The sequence below is a fragment of the Pristiophorus japonicus genome, chromosome 4 (genome assembly GCF_044704955.1).
Source record: "Pristiophorus japonicus isolate sPriJap1 chromosome 4, sPriJap1.hap1, whole genome shotgun sequence".
Taxonomy (NCBI): Eukaryota; Metazoa; Chordata; class Chondrichthyes; family Pristiophoridae; genus Pristiophorus; species Pristiophorus japonicus.
In genome coordinates this window covers 310,904,071-310,924,031 of record NC_091980.1, presented here as the reverse complement: position 1 = coordinate 310,924,031, position 19,961 = coordinate 310,904,071, and the positions used below count along the sequence as shown (strand labels likewise).

The 19,961-nt window shown below is 48.4% G+C and overlaps 1 protein-coding gene across 1 annotated transcript; it reads right to left on the bottom strand.

Moving 5' to 3' along the window:
- Positions 1 to 760: 760 nt before the first annotated feature.
- LOC139262801 (ovarian cancer G-protein coupled receptor 1-like) lies at positions 761 to 18,790 on the bottom strand. Its single transcript, XM_070877953.1, has 2 exons — positions 18,704 to 18,790; positions 761 to 1,738 (listed from the first exon to the last, which is right to left on the bottom strand). The coding sequence occupies exons 1-2, from the start codon at positions 18,755 to 18,757 to the stop codon at positions 761 to 763; spliced, it is 1,032 nt and encodes a 343-aa protein (XP_070734054.1). The 5' UTR covers positions 18,758 to 18,790.
- Between the last annotated feature and the right edge of the window lie 1,171 nt (positions 18,791 to 19,961).

Genomic DNA, 19,961 nt, shown 5'->3' with positions numbered 1-19,961 from the left:
CAGGATCGCAGTCCACAATTCCTTTCATTTTCCATGTGTCAGCCGTGGCTCAGTGGGCAGCATATGCGCCTCTGAGTCAAAAGGTTGTGGGTTCAAGTCCCACTCCAGGGATTTGCGTGCATAAATCTAGGCTGACACTCCAATGCAGTGCTGCACTGTTGGAGGTGCCGTCTTTTGGATGACAAGTTAAACCAAGTCTGTTCTCTCAAGTGGACGTAAAAGATCCCACGGCACTATTTCAAAGAAGCACAGGGGAGTGTCCTGGGGCCAATATTTATCCCTCAATCAATGTAACAAACAGATTATCTGGTCATTTATCTGTCTGTGGGAGCTTGCTGTGTGTAAATTGGCTGCTGCATTTCCCACATTACAACAGTGACTACACTTCAAAAGTACTTCATTGGCTGTAAAGCGCTTTGAGACATTTGGTGGTTGTGAAAGGCGCAGTATAAATGCAAGTCTGTCTTTCTATTCCCATGTGAATGATAAACCAATGGCATGGACAATCGACATGGTCATACATTGATGTTTATTGCTAAATCTGTGAGGCGAAATGAGGCACAGATCAGTGTTCTGTTTTGTGCATTCACACCTCCTTTCCCTGGCTTTGCACTTGCCTAAAAAATCAGTTCAGTCACAAACTTCTTCCAGTTCTGATGAAAGTCCATCGGCCTGAAAGGGGAGCTGTGTTGCCCTGTCTCCACAGATGCTGCCCGACCCACTGAGCGCTTCCAGCATTGTCTGTTTTTTAAATCCCGCGTCAAAGTAGCATTATTGGTGACGTATCCTGCAGAGCCAGTCTCCGAACTCTGCCGCTCCCTTTGTCTTGTCCTCGCAGGGCGAAGAACAGGATGTCCCTGCGTGAGGTCTCGCTCACGAAGCAGTACAGCACGGGGTCCATGATGCAGTTGAAGCAGACGAGGGCCACTGACAGGCGGTAGGGGATGAAGACCGCCCTGGCGAAGCTGCAGTCCCCTGGCTCCATGACGCTGCGGGCCAGCAGCGTGGCGTGGTAGGGGGCAAAGCAGACGGTGAAGCCCACCACGATGCTGAGCATCAGCTGCTTGGCCTTGCGCTTCTCGTGGTCCCGGGTAGCCATGTTGTCCCTGAGCGAGCGGTAGATGCGGCAGTGGAAGGCCAGGAGCAGGGCCAGGGGGAGCAGGAAGCCCAGGGCGACGCGGAAGTAGTTGAGCGTGGCCTTCCACGGCTCGATGGGGTAGATGTCGTAGCAGAGCCGGTGGTGCTCGGAATCGTCGGCCGTCTCCGGCCGGATCAGCAGGACCAGGCTGAAAGCCGATTGGCCGGCCCAGACGGCGCAGCTTATGACGACGGCAGCTCGCATGGTGCGGACGCCGGTCGCCCGCAGAGGGTGCACCACCCCAAGGTATCGGTCAAAGGAGATGCAGCACAAGAAGGCGCCACTGACATACAGATTGGTGTAAGTCAGGAAGGAGCAGAGCTGGCACATGGCGGCCCCAGCCCGCCAGTCGTCCTGGTGCAGGGTGAAATCTATCCAGAAGGGCAGGGTGAGTATGTACAGGAGGTCGGCCAGCGACAGGTTGAAGAGGTAGATGCCCAGCTCGTTGCCGCGCTGCACCTGTTTGTAGGCCGCGTACAGGGAGATGCAGTTTGTCGGCAGGCCCAGGAAGAACACCAAGGTATAGGTCGTCGAGAATAGCCAATGGTCAATGGAATGCTCGATGAGGCACGTGACGTTCGCTGTGAGGTTCATTGCGGTCTGTAAAGAGGAGCGAGAAAGCAGTGAGTGAGTGAGAGACGGAGAAGGAAAGGAGAGAGAGAGAGACGCGCAGAGACTTGACCAGGTCACCCACCCAAATACCACTTTGTGTGTAAGCCCAGACACTGAGTGTTACCGGGCTAGTACACCGCGGGGCCAGACAAAAGCAAAATACTGCGGACGCTGGAATCTGGAATAAAAACAGAAAACGCGGGAAATACTCAGCGGGTCAGGCAGCACCTGTGAAGCGGGAAGCAGAGCTAATGTTTCAGGTCAACGACTCTTCGTCAGAACTGGCGAATGTTCGAAATGTAACAGATTCTTAAGGAGCACTGAAAGGGGGAGGGGAGGAAAGAGCAAAAGGGAAGGTCTGTGATAGGGTGGAAGGCAGGAGAGATTAGAGAGACAAAAAGGGATGATGGGCCAAATTGAGATGGTAATGGCAGAAGTTAGAAAAAGATCAGTCTGGACAGGGTGTGAATAGCGGAATAATGACCGGCTGCCATGGGAGACACAGAGAGAGAGAGAAAAATACATAAGATCAGGGGGGGGTTTAAAAAAAAAAGTGAGCAAAATATGGGCAGAGGTTATGGTCTGAAATTGTTGAACACCGTGGGGCCATTGCAGCCAAGGCTAGTAATGCCCTTCCCTGGCGGGCACTTTCAGGGTGATTTCCCCTCCCCCCCCCCCCCCCCCCCCCCCCCACCCCGCCCCTGCTGGCCTAGCCATCCTAACTGAGATCAGCTAACACAGGACAGACTGGGGACTAAGCCTGCAGCCTTCCAGATCTGTATGGCTTAGTTCTAAAACTATACAAGCCTGAATGAATCTTGCTGACCCTCTGTCCTAGGAAGTATATGTTGGCTGAGGGCAAGATTGACCGTGGTGGCACTGCCCCCATGATCGCATATCTTTATGATGCTCATCGTCCCGGTTTACTCATCTCCAGCACAGGTGAGTTATTCGAAGAAGCTGGTACCCAGGGAATGGTACTACACATGCGTTCATCACAGGAGCTCATCATAGAACTGCACGGCACAGAAGGGGGCCATTCGGCCCATCTTATTTGTGCTGGCTGAAAAAGAGCTATCCAGCCTAATCCCGCTTTCCAGCTCTCAGCCCTGTAGGTCACGTCACTTCAACTGCACATCCAATTTTTTAAATGTGCTGAGGGTTCCTGCCTCTGCCACCCTTTCAGGCAGCGAGTTCCAGACCCCCACCACCCTCTGGGTGAAAGAAGTTCTCAAATCCCCTCTAATCCTTCTATTAATTACTTTAAGTTTATGCCCCCCCCCCCCCTGGTTATTGACTGCTCTGCTACGGGTAACAGGTCCTTCCTACCCACTCTATCTAGACCCCTCATAATTTTATACACCTCAATTAGGTCTCCCCTCAGCCTCCTCTGTTCCAAAGAAAATGGAACAAAGTCACGGGGAACAAAACACACATTTATCAACATGGTTACAGTTTGACTGTGTCCACTTGGCTCACTTTCTCACCTGAGCCAGAAGGTTATGGGATCTTATTTTATAACAACACCATATATCGGGTACAGTAGCATGCGGGTTATATTAATGAATTAATGATCTGGGGACGTGAGTTCAAATCCATGGCAGCTGGGGCATTTAAATTCAGTTAATTAAATAAATCTGGTATTTAAAAGATATATTAAAAACTCTGTTCCGATCCTCCTCATTGCTTATTACATTTCCCAGGTAACCATGAAACTACGGGATTGTTGCAAAAAACCCATCTGGTTCACTAATGTCCTTTAGGGAAGGAAATCTGCCGCCCTTACCCGGTCTGGCCTATATGTGACTCCAGACTCGCAGCAAAGTGGTTGACTCTTAACTGGCCAATAAATGATGGCCTTGTCAGCCATGCCCACATCCCATGAGCGAATTTAAGAAAAAATACTTTTCTAGTCTCTCCTGGTAACAAGTCCGATATCCCTGGAACCATTCTAGTAAATCTCCTCTCAATGCCCTCGACATCCTTCCGAATGCGGTGCCCACAACTGGTCACAATACTCCAGCTGGGGCCAAAGAGGTTTAGCATAACTTCCTGGCTTGTGCACTCTCTGCCTCTGTTTATAAAGCCTAGGATCCAGTATATGTTTTTTAAACAGCCTTCTCAGCTTGTCCGGTCGTTTTCAAAGATTTGAACCCCCGGGTCTCTCTGACCCTGCCCCCACTTTAAAGCTTAGTTTATATTGGCTCTCTGCAATCTTCCTATTAAAATGTATCACTTCACACTTCTCTGCAGTAAATTTCATTTGCCATGGGTCTGCCCATTTCACCAGACTCTCTGTGTCCTCCTGAAGTCTGTTGCTATCTTCCTCATTGTTTACTACATTTCCCAGTTTTGTGTCATCTCCAAACTTTGAAATGATGCCCTGTATACCCAGGTCCAAGTAATATATATCAGACAGAGCAGTGGTCCCAGTACTGACCACTGGGGAACACCACTGTAAATAACTCTCCAGTCTGAAAAACAACCGTTCTGCACTACACTCTGCTTTCTAACCCTGAGACAATTTTATAGCAATGCTGGCACGGCCCCTTTAATCCCATAATCTTCACAGTGTATTGTTCGTATAGCGCTTTGATGTTAAATAAATGCTAATTTAGTCTCCAGAGACTTGAGCATCAATATCCAGGGAGGCAGTACTGGGGGAGTGCTGCACTGTGGGAGAGGCAGTACTGGGGGAGTGCAGCACTGTGGGAGGGGCAGTACTGAGGGAGCGCTGCACTGTCGGTGGGGCAGTACTGAGGGAGTGCTGCACTGTCGGAGGGCAGTACTGAGGGAGCGCTGCACTGTCAGGGGGCAGTACTGAGGGAGCGCTGCACTGTCTGAGGGGCAGTACTGAGGGAGCGCTGCACTGTCTGAGGGGCAGTACTGAGGGAGTGCTGCACTGTCTGAGGAGCAGTATTTAGGGAGTGCTTTGCTGTCGGAGGGGCAGTACTGAGGGAGCGCTGTACTGTCAAAGGGGCAGTATTGAGGGAGCGCTGCACTGTCTGAGGGGCAATACTTGGGGAGCGCTGCACTCTCGAAGGGTGCAGTACTGAGGGAATGCTGCACTGTGGGAGGGGCAGTACTGAGGGAGTGCAGCACTGTCAGAGGGGCAGTCCTGAGGGAGCGTTGCACTGTCGGAGGGTCCAATCTTTATCGCTCAACCAACATCACTAAAAAAAAACAAATGATCTGATCATTCTCACCTTGCTGTTTGTGGGAGCTTGCTGTGCACAAATTGGCTGTTGCATTTCCCACATTACAACAGTGACTACACTCCAAAATACTTCATTGCATGTAAAGCGATTTGGGAAATTCTGTGGTCGTGAAAGGCGCTATATTAATGCAAGTCTTTCTTTTTTTAAGTGTCTGTCTATTGTGCTCATTTGTTGATCTCCCATTGCTGATTCCTCGCCTCTCCCTCTGTGGCTGCCCACCCTGAGATTGTATGTATTACTTTTCATCATCTCGCCTTCTCCAATTCCAACTTGAGTATTTCCCAACTGAAGTCAATAGCAGGCGCCCTCATCTCCTGATTTCATATCTGTTATTCTGACCCCCAAACATTTCACAACTTCAACCCAATTATCCCAATGTTCAGGGTTGTCCGTATTGAACTTGAGACTCATTGCATCACCTACTCTAGTCCATCCTTCCCAAGGATTTGGAATGGACCGTACTGGGGCAAGGAGCCCCTGTCAGCCAGCAAGCACAGGGGTGGCTCAGACTTCGTGCAGGGCAGGGTGTGAACGGCAGATCTTTCGACAAGTGGAAGTTTGTGAAGAGTGGGAGATAGAACGCCAGCAAAGAGAAGGAAGGAGGTGAAAAAGCATTGCTCATTGGCCTTGATGCTCATCACCTCTTCCTATTAACATCGCTGAGGCCAGGAATTGATTCACTACATCCAGGCCTGTCCGCAACTCCCATCACATTCCTAATTCTCTCCACTACTAGCTGTGTCACTTCGAACGATAGAATTATAGAGCCCATAAGGAGACCATTCGGCCCATCGTGCCTGTGCTAGTTCTGTGAATGAGCTATCCAATTAGTCCCACTCCCCTTGCTCTTTTCCCAGAGCCCCGTAACTTTTTCATCTTCAAGTATTTATCCACTTCCCCTTTGAAAGTTACTATTGAATCTGCTCCCACCGTCCTTTCAAGCGGCGCGTTCCAGATCATCACAACTTGCAGCGTAAAAATGTATTTTCTCTCAAGTAGTCTCTGGTTCTTTTGCCAAATACCTTAAATTCTGGCCCTCTGGTTAGCGACCCTTCTGCTGTTTCTCCTTATTTACTCTAGCATCGTCCGTCAGGATTTTGAACACCTCAATCAAATTTCCTCTTAACCTTTGCTATAAGAACAACAACCCCAGCTTCTCCAGGTAACTTCTGCTGCTTGAATCTTCATTGTTTACTGGAGTCACGTTTTTACCTGCTGTTCATGTACCTTTTCCCCTCGCTCATTTTCCATTTCCTCTAAGTAATGAGATCTGCTTTAATGCACACTTTACTATAATTAAGTCCGATGTTACTGACACTGTTAATTGCACACAAACTTGATGCAGACATGTTTTCAGATGAGCTGATGTCTTCTGAGGGGCTGCTAAAATTAAGTTTAAAAAAAATTTATGTATATTTTCTTCAAAGCTTCTTTCTGGATCCTGCCTGATAGTTGCCCTATGTGATGGTCTTCTTAGAAACATAGAAAATAGAGGCAGGAGTAGGCCATTCAGCCCTTTGAGCCTGCACCACCATTCAATGTGATCATGGCTGATCATGCAACTTCAGTACCCCATTCCTGCTTTCTCTCCATAACCCTTGATCCCTTTAGCAGTAAGGGTCACATCTAACTCCCTTTTGAATATATCTAACGAACTGGCCTCAACAACTTTCTGTGGTAGAGAATTCCACAGGTTCACCACTCTCTGGGTGAAGAAGTTTCTCCTCATCTCGGTCCTAAATGGCTTACCCCTTATCCTTAGACTGCGACCCCTGGTTCTGGACTTCCCCAACATCGGGAACATTCTTCCTGCATCTAACCTGTCCAATCCCGTCAGAATTTTATACGTTTCTATGAGATCCCCTCTCATTCTTCTAAATTCCAGTGAATATAAGCCTAGTTGATCCAGTCATACATTTTATTTTTGAGATAAGGATATTGTTCCTGTTGTGAATACATTAACTGGCCTTTTTTCAGCGTTGCCATACTTGCAATATTGTCAGGTCAGTGATGAGTATCACTCAATTTATGGACTTATAGTGAGATTCCTATAGTTGGGATTTTACTACAGATCCTGCACTGATGTGACCATTTAACCTGTGTGTGGATATCTTGCAGTGCCTCGCCATGTTCTAGAAACATAGAAACATAGAAAATAGGTGCAGGAGTAGGCCATTCGGCCCTTCTAGCCTGCACCGCCATTCAATGAGTTCATGGCTGAACATTCAACTTCAGTACCCCATTCCTGCTTTCTCGCCATACCCCTTGATCCCCCTAGTAGTAAGGACCTCATCTAACTCCTTTTTGAATATATTTAGTGAATTGGCCTCAACAACTTTCTGTGGTAGAGAATTCCACAGGTTCACCACTCTCTGGGTGAAGAAGTTCCTCCGCATCTCGGTCCTAAATGGCTTACCCCCTTATCCTTAGACAGTGACCTCTGGTTCTGGACTTCCCCAACATTGGGAACATTCTTCCTGCATCTAACCTGTCTAACCCCGTCAGAATTTTAAATGTTTCTATGAGGTCCCCTCTCATTCTTCTGAACTCCAGCGAATACAAGCCCAGTTGATCCAGTCTTTCTTGATAGGTCAGTCCCGCCATCCCGGGAATCAGTCTGGTGAACCTTCGCTGCACTCCCTCAATAGCAAGAATGTCCTTCCTCAGGTTAGGAGACCAAAACTGTACACAATACTCCAGGTGTGGCCTCACCAATGCCCTGTACAACTGTAGCAACACCTCCCTGCCCCTGTACTCAAATCCCCTTGCTATGAAGGCCAACATGCCATTTGCTTTCTTAACTGCCTGCTGCACCTGCATGCCAACCTTCAATGACTGATGTACCATGACACCCAGGTCTCTTTGCACCTCCCCTTTTCCTAATCTGTCACCATTGAGATAATAGTCTGTCTCTCTGTTTTTACCACCAAAGTGGATAACCTCACATTTATCCACATTATACTTCATCTGCCATGCATTTGCCCACTCACCTAACCTATCCAAGTCACTCTGCAGCCTCATAGCATCCTCCTCACAGCTCACACTGCCACCCAACTTAGTGTCATCCGCAAATTTGGAGATACTACATTTAATCCCCTCATCTAAATCATTAATGTACAGTGTAAACAGCTGGGGCCCCAGCACAGAACCTTGCGGTACCCCACCAGTCACTGCCTGCCATTCTGAAAAGTACCCATTTACTCCTACTCTTTGCTTCCTGTCTGACAACCAGTTCTCAATCCATGTCAGTACACTACCCCCAATCCCATGTGCTCTAACTTTGCACATCAATCTCTTGTGTGGGACCTTGTCGAACGCCTTCTGAAAGTCCAAATATACCACATCAACTGGTTCTCCCTTATCCACTCTACTGGAAACATCCTCAAAAAATTCCAGAAGATTTGTCAAGCATGATTTCCCTTTCACAAATCCATGCTGACTTGGACCTATCATGTCACCTCTTTCCAAATGCACTGCTATGACATCCTTAATAATTGATTCCATCATTTTACCCACTACCGATGTCAGGCTGACCGGTCTATAATTCCCTGTTTTCTCTCTCCCTCCTTTTTTAAAAAGTGGGGTTACATTGGCTAACCTCCACTCCATAGGAACTGATCCAGAGTCAATGGAATGTTGGAAAATGACTGTCAACGCATCCACTATTTCCAAGGCCACCTCCTTAAGTACTCTGGGATGCAGTCCATCAGGCCCTGGGGATTTATCGGCCTTCAATCCCATCAATTTCCCCAACACAATTTCCCGGCTAATAAGGATTTCCCTCAGTTCTTCCTCCTTACTAGACCCCCCGACCCCTTTTATAACCGGAAGGTTGTTCGTGTCCTCCTTCGTGAATACCGAACCAAAGTACTTGTTCAATTGGTCCGCCATTTCTTTGTTCCCCGTTATGACTTCCCCTGATTCTGACTGCAGGGGACCTACGTTTGTCTTTACTAACCTTTTTCTCTTTACATATCTATAGAAACTTTTGCAATCCGTCTTAATGTTCCCTGCAAGCTTCTTCTCATACTCCATTTTCCCTGCCCTAATCAAACCCTTTGTCCTCCTCTGCTGAGTTCTAAATTTCTCCCAGTCCCCAGGTTCGCTGCTATTTCTGGCCAATTTGTATGCCACTTCCTTGGCTTTAATACTATCCCTGATTTCCCTTGATAGCCACGGTTGAGCCACCTTCCCTTTTTTATTTTTATGCCAGACAGGAATGTACAATTGTTGTAGTTCATCCATGCGGTCTCTAAATGTCTGCCATTGCCCATCCACAGTCAACCCCTTAAGTATCATTCGCCAATCCATCCCAGCCAATTCACGCCTCATACCTTCAAAGTTAGCCTTCTTTAAGTTCTGGACCATGGTCTCTGAATTAACTGTTTCATTCTCCATCCCAATGCAGAATTCCACCATATTATGGTCACTCTTCCCCAAGGGGCCTCGCACAACGAGATTGCTAATTAATCCTCTCTCATTACATGACACCCAGTCTAAGATGGCCTCCCCCCTAGTTGGTTCCTCGACATTCTGTAGCCGTGAAGGCAGTTTTCTGTTTGTTTTTGTTTGTTTAGGCTGGATGTATCTCTGTTAGTGTCGCAGTAAGCCGTTTCTGGCCTCTTGCGCATCCCCCATTCTCTTCACTGCACCATCGGGGGCCGGGCCTACAGCTACTTAGACCCTAAGCTCTGGAATTCCCTCCCTAAACCTCTCTGCCTCTCTCACCTTCTTCAGGACCCTCCTTAAAACTTACCTCTTTGACCATGCTTTTGGCCACCTGTCCTAATATCACCTTATATGGCTCGGTATCAATTCTTGTCTGATTTACGCTCCTGTGAAGCGCCTTAGGACGTTTTTAGCACATTAAAGGTGCTATATAAATGAAAATTGTTGTTGTTGTTGAGAGCTGCTCAGTGTTTGGAATGTCCGAGTCAATGCCTCAGTGAGTACACTCTCGCCTCCGAATCAGTGTCAGTCAGTGTCAGTGGGCACACAGGAACTTGAGCATAAAAATCTAGGCTGACACTCCAGTGCAGTGCTGAGGGAGCGCCGCACTGTTGGAGGGCAGTACTGAGGGAGTGCTGCACTGTCGGAGGGCAGTATTGAAGGAGTGCTGAACTGTCGGAGGTGCCGTCTTCCGAATATGACGTCAAACCGAGGCCCCGTCTGGTTTCTCATCTGGACGTAAAAGATCCCATGGCACTATTCCGAAGAAGAGCAGGGGAGTTATCCACAGTGTCCTGGGGCCAATACTTATCCCTCAATCAACATAACAAAGAAACACATTATCTGGTCATTATCACTGCTGTTTGTGAGAGCTTGCTGTGTACAAATTAGCTGGCCCATTTCCTATATTACAACAGTGACTACACTCCAAAAGTACTTTGATTGGCTGTAAAGCGCTTTGAGATGTCTGGTGGTCATGAAAGGCGCTATATAAATGCAAGTCTTTCTTTTCTTTCGAGTGACATTAATAGAATCATAGAATATTCATCATAGGCAATTTCTTGGAATTGAGGAAAACTTGCTTCCACTCTTAGAGTGAGTCCTTAGGTGACTGAACAGTCCAATACGAAAGCCACAGTCCCTGTCACAGGTGGGACAGACAGTGGTTGAGGGAAGGGGAGGGTGGGACTGGTTTGACGCAAGCTCTTTCCTCTGCCTGCGCTTGGTTTCTGCATGCTCTCGGCGACGAGACTCGAGGTGCTCAGCGCCCTCCAGGATGCACTTCCTCCACTTAGGGTGGCCTTTGGCCAGGGACTCCCAGGTGTCAGTGGGGATGTTGCACTTTATCAGGGAGGCTTTAAGGGTGTCCTTGTAACGTTTCCTCTGCCCACCTTTGGCTCGTTTGCCGTGAAGGAGTTCCGAGTAGAGCGCTTGCGGACAATGTGGCCTGCCCAGCGGAGCTGATCGAGTGTGGTCATTGCTTCAATGCTGGGGATGTTGCACTGGTGGAGATCGCTAACGTTGGTGCATCTGTCCTCCCAGGAGATTTGTAGGATCTTGCGGTGACATCGTTGGTGGTATTTCTCCAGCGACTTGAGGCGTCTACTGTACATGGTCCATGTCTCTGAGCCATACAGGAGGGTGGGTATTACTACAGCCCTGTAGACCATGAGCTTGGTGGCAGTTTTGAGGGCCTGGTCTTCAAACACTCTTTTCCTCAGGCGACCGAAGGCTGCACTGGCGCACTGGAGGTGGTGTTGGATCTCATCATCAATGTCTGCTCTTGTTGATAGGAGGCTCCCAAGATAGGGGAAGTGGTCCACGTTGTCCAGGGCCGCGCCGTGGATCTTGATGACTGGGGGGCAGTGCTGTGCGGTGAGGCAGGCTGGTGGAGGACCTTTTTTCTTACTGATGTTTAGCGTAAGAATCATGCTTTCGTACGCCTCAATAGTACGGCATAGAAGGAGACCGCTGAGTCTGCACCGGCTCTTTTGAGGAGCAATCCAGTTAATTCTCCTGCCCCGCTCTTTCACCACATCCCTACAAGTTTTTCCCCTTCAAGTACTTATCCAACTCCCTTTTGAAGGCTGCTATTGAATCTGCCTCCACCGCCCTAATCAGGCAGCGCATTCCAGATCCTAACCACGATTTGTGTAAAGAAATTTTTCCTCATGTCACCTCCTAATCGATCGGAGTAGAACAGACTCCAAAGCCCAGACTGGAGACGGTTATGCCTTACTTCAAGCACAAAATTCAGCCCCGAGCCCCCTCTATGCAAAACGCCTCTGGGAATTTCCTCCGGTTTATCCTGATCCGAGAGGAGACCAGTGGAAATCCCGGTTGAGGGGGAGTTTCTGACAATCAGGAAATTTCCGGCAAAGGTTCATCAGACTGATCCCTGTCGCAGCAGGACTGTCGCATGAGGAGAGATTGGGTCGACTAGATCTGTATTCACGAGAGTTTAGAAGAATGAGAGGGGATCTCATTGAAACGTATACAATTCTGACTGGGTTGGACAGACTGGATGCAGGGAGAATGTTTCCCCCCGGGCTGGGAAGTCTAGAACAAGGGCTCACAGTCTCAGGATACGGGGTAGGAAATTTAGAACCGAGATGAGGAGAAATGTTTTCACTCAGAGGGTGGTGAACCTGTGGAATTCTCTACCACAGAAGGCTGTGAAGGCCAAGTCACTGAATATATTAAAGAGGGAGATAGATAGATTTCTAGACGGCATCAAGGGGTATGGGGAAAAAGCGGGAATATGGCGTTGAGATAAAGGATCAGCCATGATCATATTGAATGGCGGTGCAGATTCGAAGGGCCGAATGGCCTACTACTGCTCCTATTTTCTATGTTCCTGTGCGTTTTAGTTGTGTGTTAATTATAGCACCGTGCAATGGTTTTTATTTCCAGTACAGGGAAAGTAACCATTTTGACGGGCACAAAGAGGTTTATTGGCCTGAAACTGCTGTTGGACGATGGCAAACGCTTGCTCAATGACCCGGAATTTGAGGCACCGATCACGGTGAACCAGCAGCGTTCCCCCGCCGTTCCGACTTTGAAACTGACTGCAACTTGGGGATTTAGCGCCTGCGCAGCCTGATGTGGAAATCCTGAAGTTGCGGTCGGTCATTCACTGCTCCTCTGCAGACTGCTCTGTGGCCCCTGCACCCCCGTCACCCAACACACAGCCGGCAATCCGTGAAATCTCTCAACTCGGGGAAACTGACACAAACTTCAGCTCTTCCGCAGTAATTACGCTGTTAAATTCCCCACTAAAACTTAGACCCAAAGGGATTAGGTGTAAGCTGGGGTTTTAAACAGCGTCCGGTAGCATAGTGGTTACCTTACTGACCTAGGAGCATAGACGCACCAACGTTGGTGTTCTCGATCAGGCCAACATCCCCAGCATCGAAGCACTGACCACACTCGACCAGCTCCGTTGGGCGGGCCACATTGTTCGCATGCCTGACACAAGACTCCCAAAGCAAGCGCTCTACTCGGAACTCCTACACGGCAAGTGAGCCCCAGGTGGGCAGAGGAAACATTATAAGGACACCCTCAAAGCCTCCCTGATAAAGTGCAACATCCTCACTGACACCTGGGAGTCCCTGGCCAAAGACCGCCCTAAGTGGAGGAAGTGCATCCGGGAGGGCGCTGAGCACCTCGAGTCTCGTCGCTGAGAGCATGCAGAAAGCAAGCGCAGGCAGCGGAAGGAGCATGTGGCAAACCAGTCCCACCCACCCCTTCCCTCAACGACTATCTGTCCCACCTGTGACAGGGACTGTAATTCCCGTATTGGACTGTACAGTCACCTGAGAACTCACTTTTAGATTGGGAGCAAGTCTTCCTCGACTCCGAGGGACTTCCTATGATGATGATGATGATCTTCGGTTCCAATTACGCGTCGGAAAACCCGAAATTCTTGACACCGAGTTTGCGGGACCTTTGTGGGAAGGTGAGTTCGGACCCAGCGCCGAACACTTTTGCTTTGCCAATGACCGCAAATTCTGGGCTACTGTTTTGGAGTGCTTTCTGTGTCTACAACTTTAATGGAGGGATTTAACTGGGTTTAAATAGGTTAACCCCTCTATTGAAACAGCAAACAGAGAACTGTCATACAAGCGCACTAAACACCCATCTCCTGTTCTCACACGGAATAATTTCCAGCGTCATGTGCTGGTAAGTGTTTGAAGTACACAGTGCATTGATCAGCACCTGAAAGTTTTGAAAAGTGGTTGATGTGGGGAGGTGTGATCCTGTATCAGAATTCGGATCGACGGTCCGTTTGGATGTTAGCTGCGACTCCCGCCTGAGTCAGAAGCTTGTGAGTCCCAGTCGGTGAACTGTATTTGCGCCATTTTGGTCGAATCAGCACATGTTTATCATATCTACTAACAGCAAATTGAGGGCAATGCACACAGAACCGGAGCAAGCTACTGCGGAACATGGCAAATCTGAATCTGAAACAGACAATGCTGGAAATACTCGGGAGGCCAGACAGCCTCTGTGGGAGAGAACCAGAGTTAACATAACTGACGGAAGACCATCGTCCTGAAACCTTAACTCTGTTTCTCCACAGATGCTTCCTGCCCCGCTGTTTTTGTTTTTATTACACTCACAGCTGGAATATCTGCAAAACCCGAACTACATCAATCAAATCACCCCTTAACCTTCTGTATCACAGGGAATACAAGTCCAGTTTATTACTTTGAGTCTGCATCACAGAAACAGGCTATTCGGCCGGTGTTTATGCTCCACACGAGCCTCCTCCCACCCCACTTCATCTCACCCCATCAGCTGAACCTTCTATTCCTTTCTCCCTCATGCGTCCCCTTAAATACATCGATGCTATACACTTCAAAAACTCCCAATCTCTGGGTAAAGAAGTTCCTCCTGTATTTCCTATTGGACTTAATAGTTTATGTAATCGCTCCTTAAAATGTAATCCTTGTAGTCCTGGTAACATTCTGGTCAATCAGCACTGTGCTCCTTCCAAGGTCAGCATATCTTTTCTAAGGTGCGGTGTCTAGAACTGTGCATTGTACTCCGGATGTCGTCTAACCAGGGCTTTGAATAGCTACAGCAAAACTTCCTCCCTTTTATATTCTAACCCTCTAGTTGTACAGGCGAACATGCCATGAGCCCTTTTGATTATCTTTTGTACTTGACGACTACATTTTAGCGATCTGTGTACACAGACCCCTAGATCCCTTTGGACCCCCACATCGATCCTCGCATCGATCCTTTTTTGGTCCAAAATGGATGACCTCACAATAGTCGGCATTGAAACCCATCTGCCACAGTTTTGCCCACTCACGTAATCTATCAATGTCTCTATGTAATTTTATGCTGCCGTCCGCACTACTTACTCATCCTCATCATAGACGGTCCCTCGAACGAGGAAGACTTGCTTCCACACCAACAGGGATGAGTTCACAGATGTTTCAATGAAGGACCTAATATTCCAGTCCTGAACTCCAGGGGTGGAAGATGCCTGTGGGTGGATTTTTTTAACGTGGGATGACCGTTGCACACCAGCCACCACACGGGCTTGACAGAGCTAGGTCTTTGTCCAGTGGCAAGGGTTAACCAGGACGACTGGAGACCTGCTCTGCTGCATGGACCTAGTGCGCACATATCGCAGTGTGGGCTGGGCCCGTGCTGCCCCTGGGTCCCGTATCCTCATTTGTCACACCTCCGCCACGATCTCTTGCCACTCCTCCGTCACAAACATTCGCCGCTCCTCTGCCACGATCCCTCACCGCTCCTCCGCACCAAACATTTACCGCACCTCCGCCACGATCACTTGCCGAATCTCAGCCACGATCTCTCACCGCTCCTCCGCCCTGATCATTTGTCACATTTCTGCCTCAATCTCTCGCTGCTTCTCTGCTTCAAACATTCGCCGCACCTCTGCCACGATCTCTCGCCACTCATCCGCCCCGACCATCCTGCTCCTTTGTATTCCATATGCCTTCTTAACGACTTTATCTACCTGGCCTGCTACCTTCAATGATCTGTGGTCACAGCAGTCCTCCAGTCTTCACGCATTGTAAGGCCTGTATTTAGTTTGGTTTTTGTAGCTGTTGGTCAACTTTTGCCGGTTTCTTGCGTTGGCATTCATATTGTTCCAAGGTCCAGTTACAGAGTGGCATTGCCAGAAGGCTGAGTCTGTGGCTCAGTGGGCAGCACACACGTCTGAGTCAGAAGGATGTGGGTTCATATTGTGAGCACATAAAATAATCCCGGCTGACATTCTCAGTGCAGTGCTGAGGGAGCGCTGCACTGTCGGAGGTGCCGCGTTTCGGATGAGACATTAAACCGAGGCCCCGTCTGCTCTCTCAGGTGGATGCAAAAGATCCAATGACACTATTTCGAAGAAGAGCAGGGGAGTTATCCCCAGTGTCCTGGCCAATATCTATCCCTCAATCAACATAACTTAAAAAAAGCAGATTATCTGGTCATTACCATATTGTGTTTTGTGGGAGCTTGCTGTGTGCAAAATGGCTGTTGCATTTCCCACATCACAGGCCTAATTCTGCTCCTATTTCTTATGTTCTTATCACAACAGTGACTACACTCCAAAAATACTTCATTGGCTGTAAAGCGCGTTGAGACGTCCAGTGGTCCTAAAAGGCGTTCTATAAATCCAAGTCATTCTTTTTTCAGGGTCTCCTTATCTAAGGAAAGATGTACTTGCCTTGGAGAGGGTAAAATGGAGGTTCACAAGATTGATTCCTGGGATCAGAGGGCTGTCCTATGAGGAGAAATTGTGTAGAATGGGCCTATACTCTCTGGAGATTAGAAGAATGAGAAGTGATCTCATTGAAATATATAAGATTCTGAGAGGGATTGACAGGGTAGATGCTGAGAGGTTGTTCCCCCCGCTGGAGAGTCTAGAACTAGGATAAGAGGTCGGCCATTTAAGACCGAGATGAGGAGGGATTTCTTCACTCAGAGGGTTGTGAATCTATGGAATTCTCTGCCCCAGGGGGCTATGGATGCTGAGTCTCTGAATATATTCAAGGCTGAGATAGATTTTTGGAGTCCAGGGGAATCAAGGGATTTAGGGAGCGGGCAGGAAAGTGGAGTTGAGGTCGACGACCAGCCATGATCTTATTGAATGGCGAAGCAGGCTCGAGGAGCTCAAGTCTTTTGTTTATATCTTCCCCCATCCCACTGCCACCTCCCAGCTTTCCCAACATACCATAGAACAAATAATGGAATGGAAGCTTGCCGATGGCCCAGTTGGTGAACACTGTGCCCAGTGTGGTACTGACTGGCCAACAAAGTCCAAAGTTTAGGCCCAGGTTGCTGCAGACTGATCTGACGCTGGGCAACAGTCAATGGCCCTGTTCATAGCGAATGGGAAAATGACTCAGTCAGGGCTCTGGCACCCCATCGCTATATACTTTTATATAGCACCTTTCACCACCTCAGGACATCCCAAAGCGCTTTACAGCCAATGAAGATCTTTTGGAGTGTCGTCACTGTTGTAATATGGGAAATGCGGCAGCCAATTTGAACACAGCAAGCTCCCACAAACAGCAATGTGATAATGACCGGACAATCTGTTTTTAGTAATGTTGGTCAAGGGATACATATTGGTCCAGGACACCGGGGAGAACTCCCCTGCTCTTCTTTGAATAATGCCATGGGATCTTTTACATCCATCTGAGAAAGCAGAGGGTGCCTCGGTTTAATGCCTCATCCGAAAGACGGCACCTCCGCCAGTGCAGCACTCTCTCAACAACAACAAAAGCTTTTATCTATATAGCACCTTTAACGTTGTAAAACGTCTCAAGGTGCGAGAAGACAAAAATTTGAAACCGAGCCACATAAGAAGAAATTAGGGCATGTGATTGAAAGCTTGGTCAAAGAGGTAGGTTTTAAGGAGCGTCTTAAAGGAGGAAAGAGAGGTAGAGAGGTTTAGGGAGGGAGTTCCAGAGCTTGGGGCCTCGGCAACAGAAGGCACGGCCACCAATGGTTGAGCAATTATAATCAGGGATGCTCAAGAGGGCAAAATTAGAGGAACGCAGACAACTCAGGGGGTTGAGGAGATTACAGAGATAGGGAGGGGCGAGGCCATGGAGGGATTTGTAAACAAGGATGAGTACTCAGTTCTGCCATGGAGTGTCAGCCTGGATTTTTGTGCTCAAGTTGCTAGCTAGTGACTCCTTTCATAAAGTGTGGATGTTAGACTATCGGGACAGGATCAGCTTGGCTCCAGGGCCTGCCTGACTCACTATCTCGGCTCACACACGAGGAATCGATGAGATAGCAAAGGTAGCTAGCACCCATGGAACAAGTGCCCAAGTACCATAAAAATAGTGGAGAGCATTTAAAAAAATAAATCTAACAAGGAAGTCGCCCGAGACACGTTCAGGTGCAGAATAAACAACGAAAGCGACAACTTGCATTTATATAGCGCCTTTAACGTCGTAAAACAGCCCGAGGCACTTCATCAGCCCTACAACCCTCCGAGATCTCTGCGCTCCTCCAAATCTGTCCTCTCCGTATTCCCGATTCTAATCGGCGGCCGTGCATTCAGCTGCCTGGGCCCGAAACTCTGGAATTCCCTCCCTAAACCTCACCGCCTCTCTCCTCATAGAAGCGTAATTAGATCAAAGAATTGACACTGAATCACATAAGGAGATATTAGGACAGGTGACCAAACACTTGTTCAATGAGGTAGGATTTAGGGAGCGTCTTAAAGTGAGGCAGAGAGATTTGGGGAGGGAATTCCAGAGCTTAGGGTCCCGGCAGCTGCTACTTTCTGCACCGCGATCGAAGAAAATTTAAATTGGAACAAAATATATGCGCAGCCATGCTGTCTGAGAATTGTTTCAAATTCTTTGCAGTGTATTGGAGTAATTTTCTGACGTAAGTGTTTCCATTATGAAGCCACGCCTCTGGCAACACGCCAATGAAGAACCTCGAGCACACGCGACGCACCAAGATCGCGCACTTGTATGCTTTTAAAATGCCGCTCGGCTGTTTTGGCAGGTGAAGCTCACATACGGAACAGCGAAGGCAGAAGACAAACTTTCATAGCTGCAAGGAAGTGTCAGTCTGAGGTTTCCTATTCCTGTCCCCACCGGCCTGTGATTTTGCTCCAGTTCCTTTTGACGGACCGGATCGTCACGGACCAGTGAGTGCAGAAACAGAAACTCCCTGCTCGAGCCTTGGAAACGGCAAGCTAAAATGAGGTGAAGTCTGTTGGTTTGTGCAGACGCTGGTTAAAGAGCACTGTAAATTCTCATCAACGACTTCAAACACTTACCGTCCCGTTCTCCCAATCCAGCCCATTTCCTGTAGTTTCCATCCTTTCGGGCATGCTTTCAAGACGATTAATGAAGGAAGCGGTAGATTTGCTGATGATGGGAGGAAGCAGATGTGACTTTCGCAACCAGTTGAGCATGAATTAGTTAAAACAGGAAGCTACGCCTCAAGTAACAGATAAAATACTGTGATGATTATTTGCAATATGTAACTGTTAACTAAAAAAGGGATGTATGAGTGTCTGTGGTGGCTTTGTGAGTTAAGGGACTGTCCAATGACAGAGCTGAGACATGAGGAGGAATTGTAACTCCCTCTGCCCAGCGGAAACCAGGTAGAATGGGTAAAGTTGCTGGTCAAGTGCGACATCACCACTGACACCTGGGAGACCCTGGCCGCAGACCGCCCGAGGTGGAGAAAGTGCATCCGGGAGGGCGCTGAGCTCTTCGAGTCTCAACGCAAAGAGCGTGAAGAGGTCAAACGCAGGCAGCGGAAGGAGCGCGCGGCAAACCAGCCCCACCCACCCCTTCCCTCGATGAATGTCTGTCCCACCTGTAACAGGGTCTGTGGCTCTCGTATCGGACTGTTCAGCCATCCACTTTGGGAGTGGAAGCAAGTCTTCCTCGATTTCAAGGGACTGCCTATGATGATGAGAATGGGAATAAAAATTGTGCCTGTACTCGCTGGCTCCCAGTCCGGCAATGCTTCAATTTTAAAACTTTCATTCTTGAGTTCAAATCCCTCCATCGCCTCGCCCCTCCCTATCTGTAACCTTCTCCAGCCGTACAACCCTCCGAGATCTCTGCGCTCCTCCAAATCTGGCCTCTTCCGTATCCTCGATTCTAATCACTCCACCATTGGCGGCCATGCCTTCAGCTGCCTGGGCCCTGGAATCCCCTTCACAAACCTCACCGCCCCTCTCCTCCTTTAAGCCACTCCTAAAACTATCTCCTTGGGCTAGAGGGGGACAGAGAGCAATCATCCCGTGTTCATGTTCCTGGTTGCTGGCTGTTGATTCCTGATGGAAATTGTGTGTGAACAAAAGGTGAGGAGAGGAGGAGATCAAATCCGACCAACGCATAGAATCAGAGGCTAGCATAGCACAGAAAGAGACTGTAATGTATTTGCTTCATGGGTTCTTTGCTTAAGAATTCATAGCAACACATTGCTATTAAGAACTAGTTGGTTTATTAACAAAGATTTTACAATCACACTGCACATTACCAGTTCATCCACCAGGCTCACAACTGCATACCTCATTG